The sequence below is a fragment of the Acartia tonsa genome, chromosome 7, assembly GCF_053477335.1.
Source record: "Acartia tonsa isolate MP-2025a chromosome 7, ASM5347733v1, whole genome shotgun sequence".
NCBI classification, from domain to species: domain Eukaryota; kingdom Metazoa; phylum Arthropoda; class Copepoda; order Calanoida; family Acartiidae; genus Acartia; species Acartia tonsa.
This window is the reverse complement of record NC_137266.1, coordinates 18325837-18344492: the sequence shown is the minus strand read 5'-3', so window position 1 is coordinate 18344492 and position 18656 is coordinate 18325837. Positions and strand designations below refer to the sequence as shown.

At 33.1% G+C, this 18656-nt stretch overlaps 2 protein-coding genes across 2 annotated transcripts in view; one reads left to right on the top strand and one right to left on the bottom strand.

Moving 5' to 3' along the window:
* Window positions 1-18656, top strand: part of LOC145325001 (b(0,+)-type amino acid transporter 1-like) — a 355348-nt gene that overhangs the window by 187475 nt on the left and 149217 nt on the right. The gene's annotated exons all lie outside the window — the stretch shown is intronic.
* On the bottom strand, window positions 6689-17041 carry LOC145324987 (cytochrome P450 CYP12A2-like). The gene is made up of 17 exons (XM_080167762.1): window positions 16888-17041; window positions 16407-16485; window positions 15289-15375; window positions 14840-14965; window positions 14311-14372; window positions 13815-13920; window positions 13264-13341; window positions 12494-12534; window positions 12035-12207; window positions 11489-11600; window positions 10773-10840; window positions 10350-10448; window positions 9912-9989; window positions 9206-9293; window positions 8781-8865; window positions 8370-8432; window positions 6689-7651 (listed from the first exon to the last, which is right to left on the bottom strand). The coding sequence occupies exons 1-17, from the start codon at window positions 16994-16996 to the stop codon at window positions 7549-7551; spliced, it is 1557 nt and encodes a 518-aa protein (XP_080023888.1). The 5' UTR covers window positions 16997-17041; the 3' UTR covers window positions 6689-7548.

The following is an 18656-nucleotide window of genomic DNA, read 5'->3' as shown; positions in this document are numbered from 1 at the left end:
TTAAATGTCACACTAGAGTTGCTATTAAAACATTGCTGTTATTTTATATGACAAACTACTTTGGGAACCAACCACTTGTCTGAACCCCCACCCTTTTAAAATCCTCTTACTCTAAAATACCATTCCCCCCTCTTTCTTTCTCTCTTTCTCTCTCCTAGAGACACACAGGTGAATTTTTGCCTTCAGGGGTGGAAACCAGGAGGGAAGGGGAGGACAGAAAAGGGGTCACAAATAAATGGAGAATTAAAGAGAGAGATAGATAGAGAGAAGCAGCGCAAGGGTCAAAAATATTGTGGGATGTAAAGTGATAAGGAGTTGTAAATTTACAGAGAGGAGAGACGGAGGGAGGGAAAATGGTTTTACGAATAGCGAGGTGGGTGGGGAATACCGGCCGGCGTCAGAAACGGGGAGGCTATTGGGGTTTTAAAGGGACTGTGATTTGAAAATCATGTTGAAAGGTAAATTGTCTGTAAGTCAATCCTTATAATAAAGTAACAAGATGTCCGTGTGTTTGTATTTTTGTACCGAAGGATCTCTATAACCGCTGAACCGCTTCTACCCAGCAAGATATTTCGCCGTAGAGTCGCCTTCGAGCTCGTGCAATATATGAACCGATTCCTATCCCTGTCAGAAGGATATGCATACGATAAATGCAAAAAGGTCCTTACAGATGCTCTGTAAGGACCTTTTGATGGCGAACTCGCATGCAAACTTTTGCTTGAAAGGACGATTTTCCAACGTTTATTGCCAAAAAATTAGTGGTAATTCATAAGCTACCATTTGAGATATCGAACAACGTAGCATGCTACTTTGTTTATTAAATTTTCGCTGGGTAATAGGTCCTTGGAAGGTTTATAATTATTTTGGGGGAGGGTACCACCACCATTCCAAGAGAAATCATAAAAAAATTGAGAGAGAAAATTTTATTTGTAGAGACTTGAACGCAACATAGCAATAATTACATATTTGAAATAAAAAACAAACATTTAAAGTGCCACTAGAGGCATCTAGGGGCGTAACCGATAGTATTGGTTAATTGGTCAATGTTATATTTTCAGTAGGCTTAAATTGGATCTAAGTCTGACTTAGTAAATCAGCCTACACAAGAATAATACCCATGGTAGTGCAGGACTTGTTAACTATGGGTGGTTTATCTCATTAAAGTTCATTTAAATATAAATATTACTTTTTTGTTATGGAAGCTGAAGGCTTCAAATTTAGAGTATTGAATTGATTCTAGTGGCAGCCTGTCAGCAGTAAAATTGCTGCAGGCTTGCTTAAATACTGGGTTGCTTTTTTAAATTTAGGAGAAAAAAAACTTGAAATTATCAAAGCTAAAACGAAATAATTTTGTGATGCATTAGTTATTCTTAAATTTAATTTTTCGTTCACTGTCTCTTTAAGTCCAAAGGCATACATACAGAGATGAGGACTTTGGAATGGGGAAGTGGAGAAATAAGTTGAGAAATTCTTCTCAAGTACCAATACTCACCAAATGAATTTATGGCAAAAAAACTGCATAATAAAAATTCATAGAAAATTTTTTTTTTTAAGAAGTAAAAAGATCTAGAAATCAAAAAAAAATGTAAAATTTCATTTTTGGAGCAAATCCATCGGGAAATTTCCAATAAACGCGCGCTGAGTATGCAAAGCGCATGAATTAAGCTTGTTGTGCGCTTGCTATAGACGTTTTGTCAATCTTTACCCCCTCCCCCTCTTTTTCTATTGTACTTTCCCTTTGGTCAAAAATCCTTACACAAGAATTTATATTACTAAACTTAAACTTTTTATGACATGTTAATGAATGAAACAATAGATTGATTGCACTAATCTATTTTAATTAAATCTAGTAAAATCAATATATATGCTTTATTTACAAATCTGTAAAGAAAAAAACGTCTGCTTGTCCGTCTGGATGAAGATTAAGATCTACCAAACTGCTGAACCGATAATGAGGTCTAATTCTCTAAGTGTATCTTAATAGTCAAGCTATAGTTTAATGCTATTTTTCTAGAATTTATGAATTTTAGAAGAGACTATATTAATAACTAAAATATGTTTTTTTAATGCTCACCATTTTTCGATCTCCCTACATTTTTTGCTATGCTTTTCTGTTTTTATTCATTCTTGTTTATTGGCAATTTTTAATTTGTTTTGCATTGACATTTTTGTGGACTTGGAAAACTTTCAGTTTAGTTTTTTAGTTGACTATGATTTCTAAATGATTTTGAATTATTTTAAATATTTTATAAATTTAGACTTTTATCCAATTTGAAAAGCTTATGAATATAAGTAATATTGTGTATCTAAGGGTATTTTGTGTTATAAGTGTGTGTGGATTTAGTGTTTGTGTGTATGTGTATGTGTGTGTGTATTTTTGTGCAGTCATTGACCTTACCAAGGCACTCACAACCAACATATAGCTTTCCAAAATTTTAAAGAGAAAAGATTGGGCTTCTAATGTGAAACTTTTGGGTAACAACAAGCCAAAATGGGCAGTTTCTTTGGAGGGGGGGGGGGAGGAGGGGATAGGGTACATACCTGTCCTAGAGAAAAGAAAGAATAAATAGGGAAAAATGGGTAAATTTATATATCTATAAAATGGGGATGAGAGGGGGTTGAATTTATAAGAATTGGTGAAATTGGCGTCTTTTAAAAGCGTCGTCTATTCAACCATTTGCTAATATATAAGAGGGGATTTTGGACTGTAATGTATAAATAGTACCCAAAGTTTAATTGATATTTACATTCTCTCATTTATTGGCTAAAAAAATGGTTACTTTTCAAAAATCTTACTTGGTAGATTCAAAAATTTTCAACAAATTTCTTTAAGCTACAGAATGGGTAATTTTGTTAGGATAGACACCAATTTATCTTCCATTGTCCATGTCTTTAGATCCTTACTAATAACATTAAACCCAAGTTAAGCATTAACACATTTTTCTGACATGGTTTTTAATATCTGAGGTGGATTCTTAAAAAAAATCTTTAAAAATCTACAAAAATTAAATAAAATCTTATGTTAATAACCCTTCTATAATTTTGTTTAATTTTTGTAGATTTTTAATGTGATTTTATTGGATTTTTCACGAAAATAATTTTGCCCCACTAAGCGATTAGTGGGGCAATTTTTTTTAAAGAATCCACCTCTGCTCTATTATTGTACGTAGTCCATCTACATTTTAAATAAATGTTGTCATCCTTGTTTTGATTGTGCTTTATTTTTTAGGGAAGCGTTTTTTTAGACATGATCCTTTCAACTCTGACTTGTATATTTATCATGATTTGGCTTATAGTCTAAATAAATAAACCGAAGAAAATTAGAGAAAACAAATTTACAGAATAGCTGCTCTTGATATCTTAAAATTGATTAAAGTAGTAAGTTTTCATTTTTTCCATTGAGATCTTGCTTACCACTGAACCAGTTAGGTTCTTAATTATATCTTCATATAAGGGAGACTTCACATATAGGATGGATTAAGGCTATATTACTGAGATCAGAAGAGAAGCACTAAAATATAAAATATTTGTCTATCTTAACTAGTTGCCAAGAAAATCTAATTTCTCTCTAAACGTTGCTTACAGAGGGATATTTTAATTATAGAGGAGCTTTGCAACTATAAATTTATTTTCTTCTTGTGGTCTGATAAATTAGAGCTCCACATCCCTGTCCATCTTACTGTGTGCCAAAATAAAATTAATTGGGCGACTTTGTATTAAATACAGGGATCATAAGGGATAAGACAATGGACGACTAATTGATGCACATCCCCCATGAAAAACAAGTTGATAGTTGTGAAGTTCTGACACTACTTGTTTGGAACCAACCAAAAATCAAATACACGTAGCCAAATTTTTTTTAGCTAATTAATGAGATAATAGTTATTTCTCGCAGCGTATTATAAACAGCTTTCCGCGGATATAAATTGTACAATTAGAAGATTAAAACAAGTTTTTTTTAGCCCCGAGGTGCCGAAGGCACGGGCTAAAAAACTGGTTTTAATCTCATGATTGTACATTTTTATATTCGTAGAAAGCTGGATATAATTCGATGCTAGACATAGTTTTTTCGCATGGATGAGAACCGTTTCCTATCCACCGGATTAAAATGAATACGAGAAAATGGTTTTAAAACTTTGAGTATCTGCGTAATTTACAGTGCAATATCCCCTTCCTCCCTGATAAAAGATGAGTCTAAAGATTAATTATATGAAAATCAATATCAAATTGACCTACTTCTTAAATGGAATTTTGTCAAAGAAAAAGAAAATCTAAAAGCTGATGCCAAAAATATTTTGTTTTCTCGTATTCATTCGAATCCGGTGGATAGGAACCGGTTCTCATCCATACGAAAAAACTATGTCTAGCATCGTATTATATCCAGCTTTCTACGAATATAAAAATGTACAATCATAAGAATAAAACCCGTTTTTTTAGCCCGTGCCTACGGCACCTAGGGGCTAAAAAACTGGTTTTAATCTTATAATTGTAATTCTATATCCGCGGAAAGTCGTTTATAATACGATGCGAGAAATAACTATTAAATATTATATTGCAAGGACGACAACATTCGAAAAAGCAAAGTCAACAAATCATTAAACCAATGTGATGGGTTCGTTTAATTTCTTTGGCTGCTATTTCAGGTAGGCGGTTTATTTTTCGATTAAGATTATCCCTACCAATAAGCATCGGTCTACTCTACAACTCACTTTGTCCGTCGATCTGTCAGTAATGCTATCAAAGAAATCAAATATCTACATTTGAAATGTGTGAAGCTGTTTATAAGATCTCTAAAAAATGACGTCATACAATGCAAATGACCAGTTGATAGGCCATAAATAACCAAAGGCAGGTGCCAGGCCATTATGACGTCATTTTTTAAAAGCCAATATCCAATGATGCACAGGGAAAGCTTCACTAAAGAAAAAACGAGTAAAATATGTCTTTTTCGTGCATTTCTCTGCAGCGCGAGATAATTGTGCATTATTGATTTATGGCTATTCCAGATTATTTGTAGGCCTTCTTATGCCGCTTAAAACGGTGTGCGGGTATGATCTGTACGTTCTGCCGTTTGGCAGCTAGCAGCCTTTAAAATTCATAGATTTTTTGGAAATATTCGTTACCAGGAATATTTTACCGTGAACTGCAGTTGATCTTAAATTTTTATTATTATTTTTCTCAGCAGATGTCGAAAGTTGTGAGCATATTTTAGATTTATTTAGGAAAATAAGATTTAATTCTTTGGTAAATAACAATCAAAAGACATAAATAATCCTTTTAGGAAACATGTGTTTTGTAGAGACTCTAATAAAAGAAAAGTTTTGCATTTACAAATATAGGTGGACAAAAGATTATAATATATTTATTTTAAAAGCGAAGCTTTTCTGTAATTAGAGTTGGTCCGTCCGTCCGTAACGGATAGCTTTTTTCGTTAATTTAGGCATGTTAGAATTGTCCTATCGATTTCAAACTTTGCATGGTGATTCCTTTAGATTTAGAAAGTGTAGCAACTCTATAACCATTTCCAAAATGCCCGTATGTTTATTTTAAACATGTTTATTTTTAACTTTTTAACGACAAATAATTATGTGATGAAATTATCCGATTGGTCTGATTTTTGGAATACTGATTCCTAGGATAACAAAGTACAATGTTATAAGCGAAGCATCTCTATAATCAAGTCCTCAAAATGTATGTATGTCCTTAAACAATATCCTGTGTTTACGTAGTTTTTCAACAAATTTACTTACAATTTTGTTTCTACTTTTATACATATTCTGATTATTTAGTTCTGACACTGTACAAGTGATAATGTCCGTTAGTCCTTCCGTTTCAGAGCTTCGCTTTTATGGATGTTGTCATCCTTGTTTTTCATGTACTTTTATCATCATGTGTGAATTAATTAAACGGAAATTCTCAAAATAGAAATTCATGCAAATTTTACAAGAATAATGTCAAACTGCGAGAATACTATGGATTTATTTCTAAAGATCTATGTACTTTTGTTTAATTGTCGAGGTTTCGTGATTAAATGCTGACCTTTTCTGTAGATAGAACCAAATTTTATGTTGCTTTGAAAAAAAACCAGTATTATAATGCAAATTAACTAGAGAGAGGGGTGTTAAAACCTCCGGGCCCTGAATCCACACCATTCTTAGGACAAAGCTATTAAAGCTAGGCTTTTAAAAATATTCTATCCATGCATAAAAAATATATGAGGGGTGTCATATTGTGATTTTTTACACCCCTTAATGCTAAACCACACCTTATCTATAATAAAAAGTAGAATGATGTCTGTGCGTCCCTTAAGATCTCGGTAACCACTGAACCGATCGAATTCTACTTTTCAGGGAATATACCTACTGGTCCTGTGGTAGGTAGTTTTAGACTATTTTCTATTTGTTTGCGAAAATTTGCGATCCATACACATTTTTTTTGGCTGGGTAGGTAATAGAAGATGTAATTATACCTCTTTGGGCAATATACCTCTTTGGGCAAAGCCCCTAGAGACTTTGGGCGAAGCCGCTAGTTTGAAATAAGGAAAAAGAAAAAATCCTAAGTGGGTGTTCTGAGCAGAGCAAACCCTCCTAAAATCAAAAGCCTTTGTATTATTTTCACTGATATAGACAATAAAAAAAAGTTTAAAAAAAAGTTTAATAACATTAACTAAAGTGTTAAACTTGAATAGTATTTTGAAGAGTTTATTTGATATAATACGGTTTAAAATACATTTATATAATAGGTAGATAGTTTTTTTCAAAGTTTTCTTAATTATAATGCTAATAGTTTAATCGTATAGATACAATAAACAATAAAACAATAACAAAATTCACTGGTTGGGTCAAATAAAATTTATAAAAATAATACATTTATGAAAATAAATTTAGTCTAGAACAAAATATACAATTACAAATTTAGTTTCTTCTAAATTAAATGTTTAGCTAAAAATATAGTTTTATAATTTAGGCTTCTAAAGTCAATAGATTCTATAATATATATTTTTGTAAGAAATAAATGATAAACAAGGATGACAACATCCATAAAAGCGAAGCTCTAAAATAAAAAATAAAAACAATAACTCTTGTAAAGTGTCAGAACGTAATAAGCAAAACATTAATTTGTAAGTCTAAACAAAATTTACATAAATTTGTTGCAAAATTGCGTACCTAAATAAAGGATACAGTAAATGGACATACTTTCATTTTTAGGAAAAAGCCTCGCTTAGGTATAATATTTTAGCTTGATGTCCCAGGAATCATTATTCCAAAAATCAGGTAAATATAATAATTAAATCACCTAGAAGTTTTGTCAAAAAAAAACATAAACAATTGGATGTTTCAAAGGGACCACGGACCTAATTCTAATAACGATTATAGAGCTGCTAAGCATCCTAAATCGTATCTAACTGTTATAGGAAATCTCATGCCAAGTTTAAAATCGATAGGACAATTTTAATAAGTCTAAATTAACTAAAGGAGCTAACCGTAACTGACGTACGGAAGGACGTGCGGACCGACCTGATTGTAGAAAAGTTTCACTTTTATGAGTTTAGTTTCTTGGTTCAAATGTAACTTTGATAGGCCCGTCTGGTCTGTTGATAAAGGGGGTGATGAGGTCGACAACAGGCCCTTCATACTTCACCTTATATCTCCTGAAATATTAAACATGATGATAATTGTAGAGTAGCTGCGCTATATGTGGATGAATTGACAGGAAAAACTTGTCGTCAATTTAGCTTGCTAATGTGGAAACCATTTATTGGTCAGTTCATTCATCCAGTAGGAGGGGAGGGGAAGGAGTACATGAGGTGTATTGGGGGTATTGTTATTGTAGCCAGCTGCGAGCATCACTTTATTAAAGTACATAAAAATCTAATGGAACATCAAAACACAGTGAAGAAACAATCCGGCCATTTTATTGGTTAGAAAGTGTTCCCATTTAGATATTTATTTTATTTACTCAACATGCATGCTTTCATATATGTCTATGTCACCTATAATTAGTTGAATTTCTTGGGTTCAAGATATCGGTAAAAGATAACTTCAAAAAACTAGAATAAACCTATAAGGTTCATCTAGAATAATAAATCTTTTTGATCGACACAATTCTTATAATACAGTAACAGGACGCCTGTCAGTCTGTTTATTTTACTGCAGGGTTTCCGCTAACCTCTGAACCGATATAGTTCTCCTTTACAGGGTAGCTTCTCATAGGTCCTGGAAGGGTTTATAACTATTTTAGGGGAGGGTACCATCCTTTTGCTGTTTATTTTTAAATCTAAAATAAAAAAAATAGGATATCGAATTTAACTCCCCCTCCCCAATTGCCCCTTGATGCATCTAGGGGCGTAACCGTTGGTAGATACAAACCTGAGAGTTTCAATAATGAGAACATGCATCTCAAGCTCTGCAAATCTTCTTCCAATACACATTCTATGTTCAATTATAGCTATAGAAATCTAGAATAGCTTTGATACAAAAAAAAGCAAAATTTTTTTGTCATTTTTAACTTTTAACAAAATCGAGTTTTTAGGCATAAAAATGTCTGTAAGTAATAAAAATAGGTATAAAACAATTTAATTGTCCCTACTATACATTTAAAATTATTGGTTGCACCGTTTGGGACACTGCTAGTTAAAACTAACTAATCAAGTTATATTAAAAATTACATATTTACAAAAGTAAAACTTTGGGTACAAGCATAATTCAAGCATTGTTACCTCCCACCCCCTGATAGGAATACGAGAAAAAGACTATGAATTATTTTCTATATTTCTATGCCTGGGTCCATGGCTGAAAGGAATACATGCAAATGGATGAGACTTCTTTCCTGCTTCGGCTGCAGGGCATCCTCTTATCCATCTCTCTAGACATAAAAATAGAAGCTCTACAAAGTGTCCGAAAAAATGAGCAGTGTAACGTCATAAAAATGAGGGATTAGATGAGAACTGGCAAAGGAAACTCCTTAAAAAAGTGATGGATCTATTGACGTCACACGGATAATTTTTTTCGGACACTTTGTAGAGCTTCATAAAAATAAACTTATTATTTAATTTTTCACCCTATGGCCTCGGATTATTATGTCTGACAAGTCCATCTAGGGAATTACATTAAAGTATATTCTTAGATTCAGCTGATAAAGTATGCTGGCTAGGATAGTAAGTAATCCTTGTTTTTAAAAACATACATCACTAGGTATCTATTACCTGGAATGAATTTATCAGCATTCTGAAAATGTTTTTCTGATCTCATAGGTTCAACAATTGTTGCACTTACTTTTGTGCCAGCAGGAATCTATACATTAAGAACAGTTTTACAACCATGACAACTATATCACGAAATTTTTCTACAGTTATGGTGAGTCAATCCGTCCATAGGTCTGATTATTAATTTAGGCATGTTAGAATTGTCCAAACGTTTCCAAACTTGGCATGGTGATTCCTATAACAATTAGTAAGCATTTCAACTTCATGATCATTGCCAGAAAGTATATGTTAGGGGGTATACTAACCCGACTGTTTGTATGTATGTTAGTCTGCCTATGTGTATGTATGCTAGTCTATCTAGACTATACATCCTGCAAGTGCAAACAATGTCTTTCGATCCGTTTGGCTGTTTGTACACTAAACTATGTCTGATTGGCCTATTTTTGGTTCTAGGACAGACGCAGAAGTCCCAAACGTCGGAGTGGACCAACGTTCGAGTGGACACTTAGCCTAACCTAACCTATTTTAGACCATCTTATAGGTTTTTAAAATGCCTAACCCCTGTGGGGGACTTATTTGTACATTAAAATCTTAACCTAACATAATCTGTATAGAAATACTCAATTAAATTAATATTTTAACATTTCTGCGGTTGTCCACTCCAACGTTTGGGACTCCTGCGTTTGTCCTGGAACACTTTTGTTACCTGATATCCTGCAAGAACCATGTCTGTCTGTGTCAGCCTACCAAATCCCCCTACTACAGGCAATAGTCGCAAGGTTTCCTAAATAAAATATAATTGTAATTGTAGTAAAAGTTACCTAATATATTTTCCAGAATGATTTCAAAACCGATTAATATCGGCTGGATTATAACCGATTCTCAATAGAAACTTTTCAAGAATCAAAGTAATAAAAAACAGCATTAGAGTAAAACACTAGAGGAGGAAGTGGTAAACTAAATTTATGTCCCCTTCCCAAGGACCCTGTGCCGACTTTCAATTGGGTCTTTGAAAAGTGCAGAAAGCAATTTGCTAGCAGACGATAAAGGTCCTTAACAGGGGGATCCAGGTAGTCTGGTTATAAATAATTAAATATATATTATAAATTTATTGGAGAAACAAATGGTAATAGATAATATATACCTGCACAACTGCTTTGGGATATTTGAGTTCATTCAGGATAGAAGCTGTCAATTGTTTACCAGGGGGAAGCTTCTCTACAATTTCTTTGTACACAAGTTCCTAAATTAAAAATCCTTAAAGTTACATAATGTAAACTCTTTTAATAAATCTACAATTACTAAATAAAAAGTAAAAAAAAAACTTGTCATTAAATCCTTTAAATTAAGTACAGCAATGGACGTGGACTTTTTGACCGGGAAAATTTGTTGCCAGTTCGGCTTGCTAATATATTTATTGATCAGTTCGTTCATCTAGTATGTGGGTAGGGTAGAGAGGGTGATTTGGGGTGTCGGATATTTTAACCACATACGAGCATCACTTTATCATTTAACATTAAAATCTGGTGCAACATCCAACATATCGATTAGTATATAGAGATTTTACCTGTTTTTCTGGATTAGATCCGAGAAGGTATAAAATGAAGGCTGAAGTATTTCCAGTTGTGTCAATTCCTAAAAAATGAAATCCACGTATTCTACCTACCTAAATATTTACTCAATGTCATTTTCAATATTTCATAACATACCAAAAATATGCTCCAAAATATCTCTTCTTAAAGTTAAAGTTAACTAATGTAATGAAAAGCTAGCATCCTATGGGTTCTGTGTTCAAAGGAAGAGAGAATGGGAAGAAAATAGCTTAAAGTTAAAACTATCATTCCAAAAACTCAAATATAAAAATATAATAATCTAAAACATCTTGGGCATTTATGAAGCTTTATCGAAATGTAGAACTCAATTGGTTCAGTGGTCAGTGAGATCTTAACGGAAAAAATGAATGGAAACTAATACAATATATGTGTACTAGCGGCTGCGCCCCTAGCATCTAGAGGCTATGTATTTCAAGAGCTAAGAAATGACAAAAAATGGCCTAAAACCATCCGAAGACATAAATCCGGAAATAAAAAAGCCTAAAACCATCCTGGAACATATTAAAAGAATTTCACGCAGATTATAACACAAAGAACAACAATAGCTGGGGGGAGGGCTGGACTTCCCATCACGTCCTAGGGCAAAGCCCCTAACTGCCAGAATGAACAGACATCAAGCTCTGTAACTTTCAGAGTAAGATCTTGGATAAAAAAACCACAAAATGTTTACCAGCAAAAAGAGCATCCATAGCCATAACTTGAGGGATAGTTGAGTCAGGGCCACATTTTTCTGTCAGCTTTGCCAAAACATTCATAGATTCCTTGTTTTCATAAACTTTATCCTAAAACATGGCTATTGCAGTGGCGTGCAGAGGTTTTTGCCCGGAGGCGTAAATATAGTGCACCCGGAAATTTTGACATATACCTTATGTTTTTTGGACACTTTTTACCTTGACACCCATCTTTGCTGTGTTAGGGCGGGTGTAAATCATTCTCAAAGGGCGTGTATGCAGGGGGTTATCTAGTATCCATACCCCTAATTTTGCTAAGAAGGTTTGGAAACAACCCCCTTCTGTACGCCTATGGCTATATGTATTATAAAAATAACCTGGAAGAGTAAGTTAGTAAAGAAGAAAATAGCTCACTTTTGGATATAGTACAATGGAAAGTTACTGGAACAAAGAATTGCGCATAGGTTAACCATTAGGCATCATAATGAACGCCAAACTTATAAGTCCCCTGGCCATAAAACTGAAATTGTTTGGATAGTCATTACCTTATTCTTAATCTGAGCTTTCTTGATAATTCCAGAAGTAATCTGGAACATTCTTTCACTGGCAGCATCAAATTTCTTGTAGTCCGCTCCCTTCCATATTTTCCAAATAGGTGGTTTTGTACTAAGTTCTATCAAAGGGTCTCCCAAGCATACGTCAACGCATTCAATCATTGCTGAAAAAAAATCAATAATAGAATATAATATTTAATTTTTATTAGTTTTTAAAAGAAAAAGTTGATTAATCCCTTAACCATAACCTAAAAGCAGCTTCTTGATAACTTTTATCATACTTAATCCTATTGTCTGTCAATTTTTTTAGCTACAATTAAAAAATAGTTGTCTAAAATTTGTTGTAACATCCATTAAGTAACAAAAGAGATTACATATTCACCCGTTTGTAATTGTTTTCATTTCTCTGTTTATGTTATGATTCAAATATTAAATTTGTTTATTCTTTACCTTGGGCTTCCATAGCTGGTTGATCATTCAGACAGCCAATCCTAAACAGTATAACAAATATTTATTCAAAACAAATCAAAATAATATAAAGATTATTAAAATATTCACTCAACTTCCACTGGTTGTTTAAGAATGGAGACTATTGAGTGGTTTGGATAATTAATAGTCACGTACATAATATCTGTACAACCCTATCCTAAGCTCCTGTGCGGAGAGCATTATTCATTACGGTGACTTAATCTGGGACACCTGCCATACTCGGCGAGGGTGAGGTAATAAAGAGTAGCTCCATGCTTGATTGCCCTAGTGGCTATATAAAAGTGTGTCATCCTAATTCATGACTACTTATGTCCCAACACTAAGAAACAATGGCTACATACACACTCAAGTATAGCAAGTCAGTTAAGCAAAGATGGTTTTAATTGCTGCTGGGAATAACTAGAATTAGGCAGGCAGGGATCTAAAGGGATAAGACAATGGCCTATAAATTGATGTAAATCCCTAATGATGATACACACAATTACCACTTCTATAGTGTTTAAAACGTTTGGACACTCAACTCAATGAACCAACCAATCAAAATTCAATAAAAATCCCCAAGGTTGTTATGCCAATAAGAAAATGTTATTATAAGACTATGGGGACTAGTGTAATAAGAAGCCCAATGTCCCCTCCCTCTTTGAGAATTAGGTTTAATGAGTGAGTTGATCAATTCCTGGTTCCTAGTGCAGCTGTATTGGTCACAGGTCATTAAGCTGCAGTAATCGTACCTGGAATCTAGAAAAATGGCACCAACAGACTCGAGAGCCCATCTGTAGATGAAAGGAATTACATCGGGCACATCTCTGCGGGTTTTAAGTCAATATATAATAAGCAACAAGGACAATTACATACATAGAAATCAATTCAGAAATAATAAGATGAAATAATTTTCTTTAGGTAATCTTCTTATATATCTAACATTAAGTCAAATGATAGCAAAGAACAAATTTTTGACAATAATCTTATTTAACCTAAGATGAGGATTTGAAATAGTTGTAATATTGATTCTAAACCTTGAATAGATATTTCTATAACAAAAAGGCAAAAGCTTGCATGCATGATAACTGCCTTTTTTATTTTCATAATCTTTACAACAGTTAATTATAAAATGATGCTATTTTAGGCTTCTTTAAGATAAAAACATTCCTACTCTAGAAATATACTGTCCCTCAGCTCTGTAATGTTCATTTGTTTGTTACATTCACTCACAGATGCTGTCGACCTTGTTTTAAATCAAACATTTCATAATCAAAACTTTTCATGGATTGACTCATTCCTGTTTTTCTGCATAAGATCAAGAAACTGGTTTGTAATTTCTGAGATATCATCCACATAATACAGCGCTGACTTTGGACGCATCATGTCTTGCTGGACCATGCTTCTTGCTAAACATAATAACAGAAATGTAATGGACGAAAAATTTAACTACAATTAATTTTTCTGTACATTTCAATAATTTATTGAATTCTTTGGACATCAACCAATCAAGATTAAATAAAATTACCCCAAATTAGAAGCCAACTATGGAAAATCATAGTTCCCTCTATACATGAAATATTAGGTAAGAAGATTGAATTTCTGTATAAATTGCAAATTAGAATAATCAAGACATTTATTAATTTTTGGAAGTTTTGAATTCGCCCCTGTGATGGGTTGACTTAATCTCCTCCCCCCTCCCCCAAGAGCCCTACTTAAAAGCCTCTAGGGGCGTAGCCGCTGTAATCAATTATACTGCGACCCTTGTTAAAACAAAATATAAAGAGGAAAATAATTACCATGATACCATTCCTCACCATGAGAGCCCAATAGACCTGTACTGTCTGGAAACAAGTTTTTCCTACAATTTTAACATTTATCATATTTATTGAGTTAAGAACTCAAATGTGAAAGGTTAAATCCTTTCAATTCTTTATTAATAAGTAAAAAGATGTCTGCTCGTCTGTCCATCTGAAGTTTAAGCTTTCAGTAATCGCTGAACAGATTGGGCTCTGCTCTTCAGGGAATTTAACTACTTTCCCCCCATTAAAACTTCAAAACAAAAATAAATAAGGTGGTGGTGAAACCCCCTTCACACATTGGAGCGTAGCCCCTCTGAGAAAAATTATCAGCCTTCCCCCCCCCCCCTGCTAAAACAAACACCCAATTTTTCTTAATTTCTAGAGGCTAGGGACGAAGCAACGGGTAATCTAATAAGGAATCATACAGTTTCACCAAGACAAAAAAGTTAACAAAACATTACAGAAATTAATGTACACAGACAAAATGGAGGAACCCGCCTCGTAAATAATACTATTGAATACTTACTTATAGTGTCTGTATTGAACAAAGAAATCAAATCCAGGTTCTATGGGGTGTTTACCATCGTTAGCAAACATTGTTTGAACATCTTCGGGCTCAGTAATAAACACCTGCCAACCCATACCTGGAAACCTAAAACAGTTATTTTCAGGCAGTTTTAATTGCATGATTAATTCTCATCAACAAGACTATGGGTATTTTATTTGAATTTTAATTGGTCGGTTTCCAAACTTTTCTGCCAATAATTTTTTTCTAAAGAAAGGGTTATTTAGTTTTTATTGTAGGGGAGGGATGTGATTGTACAATGTACATCAATTTATTGTTTGAGGTTTGTACTCAATTGGGAACTTAGAGAGAAACCGCAAATAACTGTGTAGCGCACAACCCAACCATTACATTTAGCCGTTATAGAGATCCTACAAGGCAGAAATCAACGTACTATTTTTAATACTAACCAAAATCTTGTTATATTTTCCTCTGCCATGTATTCGGCAAATAATTTGTGATATCTGGGCTTCCCTAATTTTCTCATTTCATCCATTCTAAATAAATAGGTATAACAATAGATTTAATACAAGGGTAGCTAGGTAGCTAATATTTTCCAAAGTCATTAAAATCATTATTTGTTAAATAAATACCTACAAGACGACAAATATTTAAGTACCTAGTCTAATAATTTTTCTACTTCTAACTAAATATGGGTTAACAAGCGTAAAATAAGCACAATAACGTTTTTAAATAGTGCTGAACTAACATTTTAGTTAAATAAGATCAGATTGTTTTGTAGTTTGTCCATCTCGTATGTTTATGTAATAGTTTTCAAATGTCATATACATACATATGTCACGTTCTTCTATAGAGTAGCGTAGCATAGCCTCGCTACTGAAAGTGTCGGTAAGAGTTAAGACTCTAGGGGGCTAGGTGTCGCTTCGGGTACTAGGTAACTAGACCTCTCTCCACGCACCTTGAAACATACATACAATACTTATGATTGCGGTGTAAAGCGTCCATTCACCCATCAGACAACCAACTCTCTGAGATGCACGACCTTTGTCTGAGAAGTCCCAACTGTGCATGGTAGCGAGTTGCGCCTGTTTTGGGCCAAGGCATTCTCCCCACTCTAACTATTTACGTCGCGCATCTGACATAGTAGCAGTGGGAACCATTTTAAACTCTCTTTAGTTATGACGCGGTGTCGGGCCGAGATTCGAACCTATCAACTTCCCGACGACGAGCGGATGCGCTACGTGTTGAGCCACGGTCGCGGATACAAAGTGTCAGTAATATCAGTATATGTTTATTACATCAGTTTATAAAAATGGGGATGGGGGTAGTTTTATTATTCTTTCATTTTTTTCAGGTGAAAACTTTATGCTTTTTTTTCCAAATAAAAATACGTCAATTATCACGGTTCAGGAATAGATCCTTGTAGCACTACAACATGTGACACAGAGACAGACAGACAACAACTATTTTGGAGGTCACTAAGCCTATAGGTACAACTGACGAGATAGCATAATTGGTGATAGAAGTGGAAACTATAAGTATGCGTTTATAAAAAAAAATATCTTACTTTCTCATAACATCTAACATTGGGATTTTGGGCAGATCTTTGAATGGTTTCGCATTTTCCCAGGCACCATTTACAACACCTTCAGTAATCAAGATTTTAATACAAAAAAAACAAGGTTGTGTAATCATAAGTGGTAAAGCCCAAAAAAATCATAAATTACACGGGTACCCAAAGTTTTATAGCAACGTTATCTTATTGGCTGGCTAAAAAACGTTGGGCATCTTAATTAAATTTTTATTTTACATACTTATGTTGATCTTAACCCATACACTACAACACATGATATTACAAAACAAAATATAATTCTTTTTTTTTCATGCAGTGGTATTTCTATTTCCGTTTATCGGTTATCAAGATTCTTCATCGGTACACACAGACAGACATCCTGTTACTTTTATAATAAAACTAATTAGGTGTACTACAATAAAAAAGTAATAATGTGCAAGACAATAAAGATGTATAAACTATAAATGTAACCAACCTTCTTGAGTTGCAGCAGCAGTAGCTTGTAGCCTGACTTGTTGCTGCATACCTGGCAACCAACCTGCCCGCTGCAGGTTGGCCAAGGGACGCAGTTTTGATAATGACATTTTTCTGGAAAAACACCTAAAAATATGTTAAAATAGCTCAACTACACTATTAAATCTATAGATATATATCAGCAAATACCTCTAAAAATGTTTCAAAATAAATGTAAATTTCTTATTTAATTTTTAAAAGTTTAAAATAAAAACTAAATTATAAATAAGTTTATTTAACATCGCATTAGCGATTACTAAATCACAATTTGCTTTGATTAATTCAACTGCAATGTAACTCCTTTGAAAGAAACAAATATACATATTTATGTTACTATGTATATCAAAAAAGTGTACATTATTAATTTATTGAGCAGAGTATAATGTTTACAATGAACTTGATGTACTCAAGGCATAATAAACAACCTTGGAAACTAAGAAAAAAATATCCACCCCCCACTACCTTTTTTGATGTACTTTTGAGGGAAAGCATAAATTTTCAAAAGAAATAGAGCATAAAGAGGATATGAAAAACAAGAATAGCAACATCCATAAAAGCGGAGCACTGAAACGGTAGGACAAACGGACATGAACACTTATATAGTGTCAGAACTGAATAATCAGAATATAAATGTATAAGAGTTGAAGCAAAATTGTAAGTAAATTTGTTAAAAAAATGCTTTATACAGGATAATGTTTATGGACATACTTACATATTTAGGACTTGATTATAGAGTTGCTTCGCTTATAACATTATACTTTGTTGTCCCAGGAATCAATATACCAAAAATCAGATCAAACGGATGATTATATCACATAAAAATTTGTTGTTAAAAAAGTAAAAAAAATCAACATGTTTAAAATGGACGTACGGACATTTTGGTAATGATCATAGAGTTGCTACGCTTTCTATATCGTACCTAACTACTAAAGGAATCACCATGCAAAATTTGAAATCGATAGGACAATTCTAACATGCCTAAATTAACGAAAAAAGCTATCCGTTACGGACGGACGGACCGACCCTAATTATAGAAAAGCTTCGCTTTTAAAAAAGAAGGTAACTTACTAAAAAGTACCTCTTAGTTTTGTCTTTAAAAGTATGTACGTCAGGTTTTTAATTTTAACAATAACAAAATTAAAGGGGGTGGATATGGGATGTTGGTTTCTATGGGCGATTTACATCAAGAAATTTGTGGTGGTACCCTCCCCCAAAATCGCCATAAACCTTCCATGTACCCATAAGAAGATTTAATATATATAAAATAATTTTTTAACAATAATTAAACAAAATCTCACAATCTTAATTATTTAAAATTCTAATAGTATATTGTTAACTAATTGTATTGTCAATTAATTAAAGTACATCGCGTTTGAAGAATTAAAATTTCTAAGAAAAAATAAATTAATATTTCTAAGAAAAAATATAAAGAATCACTTTTTATTATTTATTTATTTACTAACAATTTAGAAAGTTTTCGTTACGAAATTTCGTCTGCTAGAAAGGCAATTTGGGTTCATAGAATACGCAAATGTCGTCTTTTTATTAAAATTTTTCTTAATATTTTAAACAAATACGTTTTATATTTTTAGATTAATATTTCAATAACTGCTGAACCGATTGAGTTCTCCTTTTTAGAGAAGCACTATTTAAGTTCTGATATGGTTTTATACTATTTCATTTTGATAAATAGATATTTTGGCAGATTTGGACTATTTTTCTTTCCTTCCC

What these genes read in the sequence shown, in the direction of transcription:
- LOC145324987 (XM_080167762.1), bottom strand. Translation starts at nt 16,996, where the DNA reads ATGTCATTATCAAAACTGCGTCCCTTGGCCAACCTGCAGCGGGCAGGT. An exon ending in GTTCAATACAGACACTATAA is followed by an intron (nt 14,373 to 14,839) that starts GTAAGTATTCAA and finishes TTAAAATTGTAG; the next exon opens with GAAAAACTTGTTTCCAGACA. An exon ending in GATCTAATCCAGAAAAACAG is followed by an intron (nt 10,449 to 10,772) that starts GTAAAATCTCTA and finishes TTTTTAATTTAG; the next exon opens with GAACTTGTGTACAAAGAAAT.